Raw genomic sequence first — 12,964 nt, 5'->3', positions numbered from 1 at the left:
AAGTCAAGTGGGTGTCTGGTCCAAACTTAGCTCAGGGGACAAGGCATCCCAATGCCTGGCTGGTTACCAGCTGCTTTCTGCTGACAGAAATGCATGACTGTAGTGACCCCATATTTTTTCTACTTATCTTTGGTCTCAGTTTATTTCAGTTTGCTACATAGCTGAAATTCCTTTGCGTGTTGAAGAAATGAAAAAAAAGTCTGATGAAGTGCTTGCTAATATTCACATTATTGCTAAAAAGAAAACTAAAACAGTCCTCTGTTGTTATTAAAAAACATGAATAATAAAGGAAAATGTTAAGGACACAACAGTTTTATTTGTCTCCCTCTGGAGACAGATCGACATGATTATGCAAAATGCCGATAAGCTTACATCTTCCAGTAATATCTTATATATTATATATAACAATATAATCCAGAAATAAGTGCTTGTGTTGGTTTTAATGTCAAAAAGTTGTCTCTATTAGTTGCTCAGAACCTAAAGTAATAAATAAATCTTTTAATATGGCTGTGATAGTAAGAACTTTGTATTTCTATTACATTTTCTTCAGATGATCTCAAAGTCCTTTATAAATAATTATGTTTCCTGATACCCTGGTAATATAGTTTGTTTTCTTTTTATTTATTTGTTTCAAAGTCTCCTGAAGCAGGAAGAGAGAAATAACTGTGCTCCTAATTAGAAATTTTCCCCTTCATAAAACCCACAACTGAAGTGCAACCTGCAGATCCCGCATGTGCCTGTCTCTGTGCCCCAGTGGGAGGATTTTTTGCAGGTGCCTGTCAGCAGAGGCAATATAACACAGGCTCTGCTCTGCTCCCTTCTTTCCCTGTACTGATTTATTCACTGGCATGATGCAAGAAGCTATTTTGAAGCATATCTGAAAATTATGTGAGTTTGTAGACAAGTAGTTTATCCCTTCAGTAATGATTACATTTGATGCTATTGACAGTCACACCAAAGGTTCTTACAGGCAAAATAAAGCACTTCTTTCATCTTTCCAGTTAGATAAATCGTTCCTGCAGAATCTCTTGTTATTTAAAAAATCCAGTTTACAATACTATGCTTGGTCAGAGCATAGTAAACAATAAATAGCTGCAATTCCTGTGCACATATTTTTCTTCATGCTTGTCTCCGTGCTGCCCTTCCCACAATCATCCCCCCTGAATATTTAACTATATCATGCCTCGAGAAGCCTGGAAAAGTCAGGCAAGTTTCTTGGTAATGCAACCGTTTTTCCTCCCTGGAACATGGCTGTTGCTGAGGGGAGATTTCTGCCTGCACGTTCCCCTTTAATCTGCTGCAGGCATCACATGTAGCCATGACTACAGCAGCAGCTCTCAGGAGTGAGACACAGCAGCTCCCGTTAGATACCAGCAAGCCTGGGGTATCAGCCTTGTATGCTGGGGCAAGCTTATCTTCCTGTCTCACTTGCCCCTTTTCCGAGTGCTGCTGTGTCCCGGGGTGTGGGGGAGCCGGTGCTGTTGGCTGGTCATGGCTTGTGCTGGGTGACCAGAGGGCAGCAAGCTCCTCATTCCTCTGCCGAGGTGGCTGCAGGGGGACACACTCAGGGAGTAGGAAGATAAGGTGTGTCAGGGAAGGGGAGTGCATGGCAGAGCACTGCTTATGACCAGCACCTTCCGTGAGACTGCATCAGTGCAGCACTTCCCAGCTCCAGCAGAATTCCACAGCCACAACCTGTGTGTGCATCTGCTGGCAGTGACGGCCTGAGCAGCAGGTCAGTGCAAAAGGCATTTGGTGCTGGGGAGGCGGTGTCTGCATTACACACCTTGCTGGGCTTTTTGCTGCCATGGGCTCCTCCAGTCTCCTTCCCTGGAGTGACAAGCCTCTGATGCTCCCCTGGTCTGACCTGTTCCAAACTGAAATGCAGAGGGATACCCACATGGATGTGGCCATGCTGCCTCTAGCCTAGCCCATATAAGTACAACTTCAGTGTTACAAAAATCTTTATTCATGGCCAGGTTCTTTTCTCCTTCGGATTCCTTGTGTTAATAAAGCAACTGATAGTTCCCTGGTAGGAAAGCAGTTGTTTGTACAGCACTTGGACAGTTACTAAAGGCTGCAGATGGTGTGATAAGTATAATTAATATTTCACAGCTATATATATATATGTATATATATAATATTATTGGTAGTGTTAATCAATATTAACCTGCTGCCCATTAGGGTATTATTAAAACATTAGAATGCACAACTGATTGCCTCCATCAGTACTTAAAAACATGTTTATTTCAAGGCTTAAATAATTAAACAGTACAGTAAATAGTCCTGTGTTCATTTCTTCCAAAATGAAGAGGTATCAATGGACCTGTTCAATTTGAGGCTATAATTTGCTACTGATACTTTGAAAAACTATATATTGAAATTTCAGCCCCATTAATTTGTCTATGCATGCAAGCTTGTGTGCATTGGTATGCTAGTAACATTTGTAAAACTGTCAAATAATATTACAAATTAAAAAAAAAAAAAAAACCAAACAAACATTGTCTCAAAGGAAATGCTAACTTCAAATACACCACATCTTTTTTGGTTTCCAGTCCTGTTTTTCCCTGGATAGTTATGTTGAATAATATATGATTTTTCATTACCAGCTATCCAGTAGGGATTACAAAATACACCACACATGTAAGTTAATGTGGCTGTTGGAAACTTGGCTATTACCTTCTTTTTTACATTTTACTTCTTAATTTTAATTGAGCAATATTTAATTTATTTAATATGAGCTACATAACGATCTATTTATGTGGCTCTTGATCTCTCAAGTATTCAGGCTTAATGAGTCAATTCTTTATTATTTTATTGATATATAAAGTGTCTATGGAAAGGTCAACTGAACAATGCCCTTGTGACTAAAAGCAATGGAGATTACATATAAGAAGTTAACTGCATAAGTATGAACTTCTGTGTATCTGGATTCAGGCAGTCCAATATTTATTGATCTTTCAGCTATATTTGATTTATATGTGCATAGTGTGTGAAAGAGAGAGATAAAGATAGTAACAGTTAATAAAGATAACAGTTTACATACATGTGAATGACAATGCATATAAGTAAATTTATTCTAGTATTTTAGTCAGAATACTAGTTAACAGGCAGATTTTATTTTATAAATAGGTATTTTGTAACTATTCTATATATAGTTTTTAATATAATAAATTATTATTGCTAATCCAATTATCACTGCTGTTTTAAGCTTTAAAAAGATTACATTTAAAGGGAAATTATTCAGTGAAATTATGCAAACACAAATTATGATCAAGTCTTCTCCTATCAAAACTTGATTTGATGTTTGCTCTTTTCCATGCCTTTCTTCTCTACCCTGAGGACAGGTCGTACCAGAAAAAGTGCTAAAAGCTGCAGTGAAAAACAAGTTAAAGCAATTACTACTTTTATGCTTTCAAGTGCTTGACTTTCACAACTAAACTGTGTGTCTTTAAACAGAAGTTATTATAATGATGTTTCTAAGATTCCAAAGAGGAAAAAGCCCAATTAAAAGACCTTGTGCTTTACCTAGTGACAACCCTTCCCCCTGTTATTCATTCCCACAGGATCTGGGCTCTGTGTTTCCAGCACTGCAACACAGAGCCATCGTAGCCCGTGACCTGACAGAGCCTGCTGGGGTTCCAGGCTGGGCTCTGCCTGCTGCTCAGGCACCTCCCAGGCTGTCTCCCAACAGGGGCTGTTGTTGGTGCTTTCCTCCCAATAGGGAATTTTGTCAACATTAAATCATCATGGTTACGTTTTAAATGAGATTGGAAATGACAGCAGCAAGGCTGTGTTTTACACCTGTGACTAATCCTCAGCAGGAGGAAAGCTTGCCACAGCCAATTCTGATTTCTTGATAGGACTATGCCAACTTCATCTCTCAAGAATTTAGAAATTCACACCTGTGACTTGCTTTGGCTGATAGAGATACTCAGTGTTATTGTGGTCTGGTGATGTCATCTGGAAATTTAATGCCTTTTTTTTCCTAAAACTTTATTTACAGTATGAAATTGTATGTTGATTTGGTGATTGCCTAGGTAGTCTCTAAATCCTGTCTCAGGCTGTGAAACTAACATGCAGAATGTGTGTATACTGGCCATATGTGTATGTGTGTGAACAGCTGCTTGCTGTCAGGTTTGTCACAAATCCCGACATACAGGTGGCATTCAAAGAAAACTGTTCTATTCAAGAATCTGCTCAGACTTTTGAAGCAACTAAGTCAACAGGACCGCTTTGCAGCAGGTTCTAGCTTTTGCACTTGTGACATAAAAAATTATGAGTTTAAACTCCCCTGAGTTTATTTAAAATATGGACATTTTGTCATAATTACGGGGAGACACATCTTGGTTGCCTGTTTTAGTTCAGCCAATAAACAGTTACAAAATAATCTACGGGAAGAGGTTTTGAAAAAAAACCCCAAAACCTTGAAAAAATTTGTTTTGGAAAAACTGACACGTGGTTCCTAAAACACTGTATGCTCCCTGGAACTTGGGTGTTCCTGACTGAAGACTGACATTCTTCTCTGTTCTTCGCAGTTGAAGAACAACCATTTCAGGCTGCACTTCTAAGGCTTCTCACACCATAACCACATTTCCATGGCCTTTCTTTGGACCAGACATACTAGAGCTCGAAAACCTGACCTGGCATGTATCACAAAATTTGGTCTGAACTGACAGGGAAATTCCAGGGATGGGACATCTAGGGATCATTGCCGTACCCACAGCAAATGCAAGAGATTATTCTGTGTCATTTTGCCTGGCCTGGTCCTGGCTTGGCCTACCCTCCATGCCCAGTCAGCTGGAGGCTAAGGCTCCTCTGCAGTTCTGTATGGGAGGCTTGCCAGCTTTGGAGGTGTTCCTGTCTAATGCCATGCTGAGTCCCACTTCTGGCTTTTGGTATCACTCCACTTCAGTGGTACCACCTCCATTAACAGTATGGATGGATTTGGCCAAGTACCTGAGAAGTTGGCACCTATTCCATAGCCTGATTACAGCCATATATTACCTGAAATATACAGGGGATTGGTAATGTGGGATATTGCCCTCAGAGTACTCTAAGAAGCTACAAAATCATTATTCAAGCATTCAGGCTTCCCTGTCACCAATGTGTCTGTATCGTTTCACGCTTGAAATAACACATTAAGATGTTATTAGTGGATATGACAATCTATCCTACTTTCCTCCAGGGACTAGATAATGGCTTATGGATATATTAAAACTTTTGATTTTGGCATCTGTTATAACATGATGGATGTGTGGCACACAACAATGTGTTTTTGCTTGCTGAGTTGTTGCAGATAAAATGAGAAATAAATCCACATAATATGTGTCTGTTTGGAGATCTCATCTCTGTTCTGACCATGTTCTTTGTTCTCTTGGCAGTGGTGGATTTAAGTATAAGCATGCATAAAGCTACTTTCTTTTTTTTTTCTTTTTTTTTTTCCTTAGTAATTGCAGAGATGCTGCTTAAAATTCTTCAGGTAAGGGAACAGATGGGGATGTAGAATTAATGGAAATTAATTCTGAAACTCCAAAGAGGCAACAACAATCCTGTAGACAAGCTATCATATGATATGTCCATGGTGGTGTACACATTACTAGACAGATGCATTATTTGGTACTGGTGCTGCATCCCAGTGCTTCTCTCATTATAAAAAGCTAATGTACCATTTTTAAAGAAGAAAGTTAAGTTCAGAGTTCTGTTTGAACAAAGACCTGACAAATTCATCTGGATAATTTTTTTTCTTCATTCTACTCTGTGCAACTTTGTCATTTTGGGCTTCCTGTTACACAAGGCTGATATATGTTGAATTTCTATGTTCACTGAAATACTGTGTAAATGAAAGCAAGTAAGGAACCAGCAAGTAAAGATCTTCATATTAACCTATGCCACCTACCTTTCAGGTGGATTTTGATGATAAGACTGACACCTTGTTCTTCAAAGATGGGCAGCGAAGAATTGACTTTGTTTTGGTGTATGAAGATGAAAGTAAAAAAATGACTCATAAGAGGAGTGATCGTAAAAAGCAAAAAGTAAGTTATTTTTCTTATATTGGGTGTTAGAGCTGTGGGCAGAAATGACAGTGCCCTCACCCAGAACAGCTATTTCTTTGCCTTATCCTCAGAGTACTCTTGGAAGCTGGGAGACTGAAGCCCATCAAACTGAGCAGGGGACAGGGCTCGAGCCACTAGACTGCTGTGTAAATGGGCAGAGCACTGCACATCATGTCTGTCAGTGTGTACTCAGTGACCTCAGAGCATCCTCCTGAGAGGATAATGTGAGCAGGAAGTGCCAGTGTCAGGTTAGAGTTAGACACCGAGATCTTCGCACTGGGATGATTTTTTGTACCTGCAGTGATTCAGTTAGGCCCCTGATGGACTTTGGTAATAAAATCACAGTATTCAGAGGAACCCAAAGGAGGCAGCAGACCAGTTGCTCCAGATCATAGTTATGAACACAGATGCTGACTTCTGATAACGTAGCTAAGTTGTTTAAGGGAAATAATTGTACATCTGCTACCAGAATTTCTCCCTGTACCATTCTTTCCCTTGGCACTTCAGCAGCTTCACCCTTGCTAGAGACCTTGCAAAGTTTCTGACTCAAGTCAATGACTTCTTGATGCTCCTTAGTGTCCACAGCTCCATAGCTCCTTTAACAATGAAGCACAATAATAGATTAACTATTATTCTTTAATCATTTCATCAGCTCCATCAGAGGACTGCATTCATTATGGCACACAGGGTCATGCAAACAAGCTCAGCCATGCCACTGAATTGTCTGAGAAATAAGCATCCATGAAATTGTTCCCTTGGCATCTGCACTCCCCCACCCACCCACATCCTCCTCTGATTTAGTAATAATCCATGTTCTAGCAGCAGCCTCTACTAGAGACAGGCAGGAACAAAGATATCACTGAAAGCAGCTCATACACAAATAATAATTTGCAATTAGGAAATAGAAGAGTAGGAGTAAAAAAGCCTGTAGCTAAGTTGGTTGATACTCATTACACAGTGTTGTTGTTGGCATTAACAGCACAGACATAAGGAATGTTGTTAGAAGGGTTTGAGGGAGTCCTGACGTGGGTGGATGTTGTGTTACACATGATCACAGGATCAGCAGTATAAATTAATTGAAAGAGGTAATTAGACAAAAGAGCTGCCCCTTTGGAAAGAATTGTTTTTATCAATTAGCATTTTACATTTATGTTTGTAATACTTGGCCATTGCCCAAATATATTAAAAATATAATGAGCATCTTTTCTAAGTAGTGATGGAAATTAAATGTGAGCAGTGGAGTAGTATTTTCAATGCAGCATGAATGTTAAGACATTAACCAGAATGAAATCTTTAATAATTAGATGAGGAGATTGTGGGTAGGTGCTTGCATAAGAACTTTACCTTCAAAGGTCTCAGTTCTGCGAAGATCCACAGCCACGTTGACTCTGTGGTGTGCTGAAGAAGAGGAAGCAATCTACCTACACGCAACAAATGCAAAGACAAGACCACGTTAGAGAAATGACCAGATAAAGGGAAGACTGAGTGGCTGGGGAGCAGTTCTGTGGAAGGGGCCCTGGTGGTTTTCATGGAGAGCAAGCTGAACAAGAACCAGCTGTGCAGCCTGACAGCAAAGTGGCCAACAAAGCCTATATGGACAGAAGTACAGCCAGGAGAGTGACACATGGGGCTAGTGACTGGGATGTGTCAGAAGGAAGCCAAAACCAGTATTTCTATGGATAAGTAGAAGCTGAAGCAAGAGGGAGACTGTACACATATACCTTATATCTGAGATTGAAATTAAGATGATGTTTATGGTGCAGCTTTACATCCTTAGAATTCCAGGAAGGAAATTAACACTTTGGCGTACCACAATTCCCAGAATTGTGTAGGGTTGGTGATGCCCAAGATACACTCAGATTTCATTGATGTTGGCATAAAACCTACTTGATCGTTTGTCTTTACTGACATTGTTGTATATCTGGTTGTAATTTTTTGATGCAAATGACTTCTATCCTTGTGATGAAATGCAACCAAAAAAATTGCATTGCCATTTAGAATCAGTTTTAAATACTGTATACATCACTGTATACAGTATACTAAATGTTGTATTCATCAATGATGAACTGAAAATGACAAATTTTATAAGTAGTATCTTGTGTAATTCAGGATGTTTTAACCAGGAATAGGTTCCTTGCCCATGCTACTCTTTCTTTGACTTCCCTGACAGTTTTATAGAGCTATTATCCAGAGCTTTATTGTGCACAGAATTTGAAAACTCCAGCTTACTAAAAAATAGGAGATTCAGTGAAGTCTGTTCTCATAGGGTGACATCTTCATATCACTGGAGTCAGGAGCAACTTTTCCACTGGTTGTGTGCAATATTACAGGTCTGTGAAATCTAGAGATTTGTCATTGGGAAAAATTCTAACACACACAGCACCCCACCCAATTTCATGATGTGGAAGTAACTTCAGAATTCACTTCAAATTATTAGGGGACATCTGTAGATTTCTGAAGTGAAATGTTTTGTGTGCTGCAGTGGCTGGTTTTTTTTATGGTACTGAATGTGAAGGAGTCCCCAAATTCTTACTGACTTCAGACAAGGATTTGAAAATCAGGCTACAACCTAGGTATCCAATTTACCAATTCAGAGAAACAGGGAACAGATAGATCCACGTGTTCTTGTGCAGCAAGAGAAAACTCAGATCCTGGGATTATCATTGTATTGGATTTGAATGGCTTTCTGTTCATTTTCCAAAGAATTGGATAAATGTAACTGAATGGTCCAGCATTAGTTTGTAATAATAAGCAATATTCTTGGGAAAATATCTCAGAAGACAACAGGAAATAAAACACAGGTTTGATTTGATAGAAGGAATAAAAATACGGGATTCTGGAGCTCTTGGAGATCCACAGGGCTTCTTTTACTTTCCTCTGTTTCTGAAATCTGGTTTAGGGGAGGCAAAGTCAAACTAATGAAAAGACAACCTCAGGGAAGGTTCTAACATAATTTATAGATCCAAAAGCTAGTAGGTAAGTATCAAATATGCAACTCAATTCAAGCTCCAAACTTTTTAAAGTTGGTATACAATTAATTTTGCAAGCACTAGCAAAAATGAGACTGGAGAAGGTTCCAAAAACTGTACCTTGCAAGCAATTGAAATTCTTGCTCAAAGCATATATTTTAAAACTACGATTTATGTACCCTATTTGTCAGGATAGCTTACCATCAAATATCACCAGTCTCTTCAGGAATGCTCCCAAATACCAGTTTCATCTGTTGGGGTCCTCAAGGAGCTCACTGTTGAAAGTCAAAAGATCAGGGCCAGAAAGGCAAATTCAAAAAAAAAATCAATGCAGAATGTCATTTTAGCCCATTTTAGCCCATTCCCTCAAAAGAAATAAACAGAAGGACTGTCAATAATTTAAGTTGTAATGTGGGCAAAACCTTCATTTCCAGCTGTGCTTCTCAGAAATAGATAGATTTTTTTTTTTCAAGTTGAATGAAACTATCACTCATGGAGAACATTACACATCTTGTTGGGATTTTTTAAGTATAGTATTACTGAGAACTTCAGCAGAGCTGGAGAATTTTGTTTTCATAAGCAATGAACAATTCTTGCCTCTATACTTGTCAAGTTCAGATAACCAACAACAATAAAACCACAAAAAGAAAAAAACATGGCCAAAAATAAGCTTGGGTAACTTTTCAAACATGAATTATACTCATCCCACTGCTTAGCATGTGTCATACCTGCAGTGAGAGAACAGATCTTGGGTTTAGAGGTAAAAGGGTACCTCTGTGCCTTTTTATGCAGTGATGTGAGGCAGTAGAGAATGACAGGCCCTGCATGCCTGTGGTGTGCTCTGCCAACCTACTAAGGAAGTCTGATAACAAGTATGAAGGGATTTTCAGCACTGGGAGGAGGGCAGCCACACCTGCCTTCATCTCAGCTGGATGGTTCAGTTTTGAAGCAGAAATTCACTGAAATGAAACCTCTATTACTGAGGCAACCACAAACCCAAATTTTACTACTTTGGAAGGAAGAATGACAATAGAATATGAAGACAGATAGAAGGAGGAGTTACTCTGCAGTTACTATGTACATTTGTAGGACAGAAATGAGTTTTTCCAAACAGGGCAACCAGAAGCTGTTGTCGAAGGCAGGGCTAGACTGCAGTATTACCAGTTCTGTGTGGTCATGGATCAGGTTTCAGAAAACCATGAAGCTGGCTTAAAATCAAAGGGTATATCTGAAAATATGTATTTGGAGTTCTTTGGGTTTGCATTTTTGGGGGCTTATTCTCTATAGCATGTTCTGCTTCATATTTTTATGATTGTCTTCAAACATAAATGAAAGAAGCTTAAAAAGCGGAATTTCTCAATCAATTAATTTTCTGATGCTGACAGCTGGGACTCGGAGGATAGCTTCCAAATACCATCAAAGAAATTGTGAGGCAGCTAATATTGGTACAATGATCCTCTTCACTCCCTTCAGCTGATTTCCATAGGGGAGGATTTTGGCCCCATGTTCTTTCTCTTATTGACTGTAATTTATCTGTTGCCTGTCAGGTAAGGCAAAGGAGGCTGTTCAAACTCTCTTTTCTTATTGGGATTTTTCCACTGAATCCACATGGATATTGTGGTAGGGAACTTTTCTCTTTCCACAAAAGAAACTTAGAAAAGATATGTCACTGTAATCAAAGCAAGTCTTCCCTACCATTTACAACACACAGGGGGGAAAGGGCTACTGGTCTGCTACCAATTTCCAGACCCACAATCTTGCTAATCTCCTCAACTTGGCAAGACAATCACCAGAAATTGAAAGCACCATGGTGAAAAAGCAGCTCACAAAAGCTGATCCTTCCACATGCCTGTAAATACTTGGCATTTACTTACATTCTGCTTTCATTTTCTTAAGACTGTGTATGATTATGCATCCTGTGGTGTCTTAGTCTATTGGTTAGCCATTCAATCATCAAAACCTATGTCAGATTTAGATCAGCAGCATTACCATGATTACTTTATTATTGCAACTTAGCCTTGCAGGTAGCTGAGAAAATGTCAGATACTAAAATAAACTTTGGACAGTCTTCACCTTCCAGCCTAATAAAATATTATATCTATATACTGTATTCCCCAGTCAATTGCAAAACCACTACAGATTCCTCCGAGTAGAAGTCTAGCTCCTCCATAGATCATTATATGCATAATTCAATCATTTATATAAAATAGCAAAGCCTCTAATTAGCAAATCCTCCCAGAGGCTTTGTTTCTCACTACTTGAATTCATGTATTATTAGAAACCTTAATATTGTCAACATTCCTCTAAGATTTTCAGGGCAAAATTAATTTTGGGAACTCCTCACCATAATAAATTATTAAAGGAATCTGATTAAAAGATTTTTAAAAATAGTATTAGACTCTGCATCTATTTTTATGCATTTTAGAAAGAAAATGAAACAGGTATTTATCCCCCTGCCTGTTTTATTTGCTGGAACAAAGCAGAACTTGGGTTGAAATATTTTCATGATTGAGTAATATTCACTTTAGAAATACCCACATGACTACAGAAGAAGCAAAGAGGTAGGATGAAGTGGCAGAAGAGTTACTACTAGAGTGACAAACTCCTGTGTGCTGTGCACTACACATTTAATGAACTGGTAAGAGAGATGAGTTTTGATAAAACAAAAATTGCAGAGGAAGTCATTATATAGTTTACTTAGAAGCCAAGGTGGCTGAAAACCTTTAGCTTTAAAAGAGATTGGAGAACACCAACACCTTTAAAGGAGATCTATGAAATATTGAAAATTCAAGAAAATATATTACTGTAAGAAAAACATTCATTCACATTTGTGATTTTAAGTTAGAACTGTCAGCACAACTAAGATAATTAGATGTACACATCATAAATGTCTACGTTACACACACACACATATATATAAGGAAAAAATATAAACAGCATTATACTGTCACCAATAGCCAAGTGAATTACTGAGACATGGAGAGATCTCTCCATGGAGAGTGCTATCAAAGTCTGGGTTTGTGGCTTTATCCTGAGAAAAGCAAGGAATAAGGAGAAAAGTCTTAAGTATTGATGGGAGAAAAAGAAACCAAACCAACAGATTGAAATACTTGGCTCTTCTTGTGCCTAGCTCAAGTAGAAGGTGATTTTCATTGGAACAAAAAGGCAGAAAACCCAAAACAGATAAAAAAATACTTTTTCACAAAATATTAAATTAGTAAATTAGTTTATTGAGATCATTGCCACATGCAGCTGCTGCAGCCAAGAACTAACAAATTATAAATGGGATAGGCTGTTCATATTGTTATTCAGTTCTATAATTATTAATTTCAAGACTTGCTAGAGTTTTGGAAAAATAGCATTTTCTTGTTTAGAGGCTTACAACTATCTTAAAATATTCAAGAACTGAATGAAACTTATTTGGATTTACAACTGACCTGTTCCTGTGAAGATTTGTACCCTTTTGCTGAAGCATTTTTTGCCCCTAGAGTGGGTGAGTCCAGGCCTGAGAACCACTTTTTACATACCTATCAAAATTCCTAAGACTTTACCTAGAGGGTCATTCATTGACTCTGGTCCTTCACAGTAGCAACAGGTCTGGATCCTGTGCACAGATCTTAAGGCAGCTAGAATCACTCTAGAGCCACATGACAGAAAAACACTGGGTCCTTCTTTTTTAAGTTCCTGTGGGAACTAAAACATCTCCCTCCCGTGGGAGATGCCAAGTCCTTTAAGCACATATTAATCAACAAAGAAATTGGCCAGTGGCACAAAAGGAATCTGGGAGTAAGAAAGTAATATCCCCAAGTCACTCCAAGAACCTCAGTGCAGCCCTAGCCTAACCTGGTACAGGAATAAGGCTCTTAGTCCCCCCTGCATTAAAGTCATCTTCTTCCAGCAAGAGCCTCCAGCCCTAGCTACCTACAGGTGCCCCCCACT

At 38.7% G+C, this 12,964-nt stretch overlaps 1 protein-coding gene across 1 annotated transcript in view; it reads left to right on the top strand.

Moving 5' to 3' along the window:
- ANO6 (anoctamin 6) overlaps window positions 1-12,964 on the top strand; it is a 70,513-nt gene that overhangs the window by 28,643 nt on the left and 28,906 nt on the right. The window contains exon 3 of the mRNA XM_083859018.1: window positions 5,907-6,035. Within this exon, the coding sequence (XP_083715144.1) occupies window positions 5,907-6,035 (129 nt within the window). The remainder of the gene's footprint in view (window positions 1-5,906; window positions 6,036-12,964) is intronic.

This window comes from Zosterops lateralis, assembly GCF_965231275.1.
Source record: "Zosterops lateralis genome assembly, chromosome: 4".
Classification (NCBI taxonomy): Eukaryota; Metazoa; Chordata; class Aves; order Passeriformes; family Zosteropidae; genus Zosterops; species Zosterops lateralis.
The sequence above is the reverse complement of the archived record's forward strand: the minus strand, read 5'-3'. Positions and strand labels throughout refer to the sequence as shown.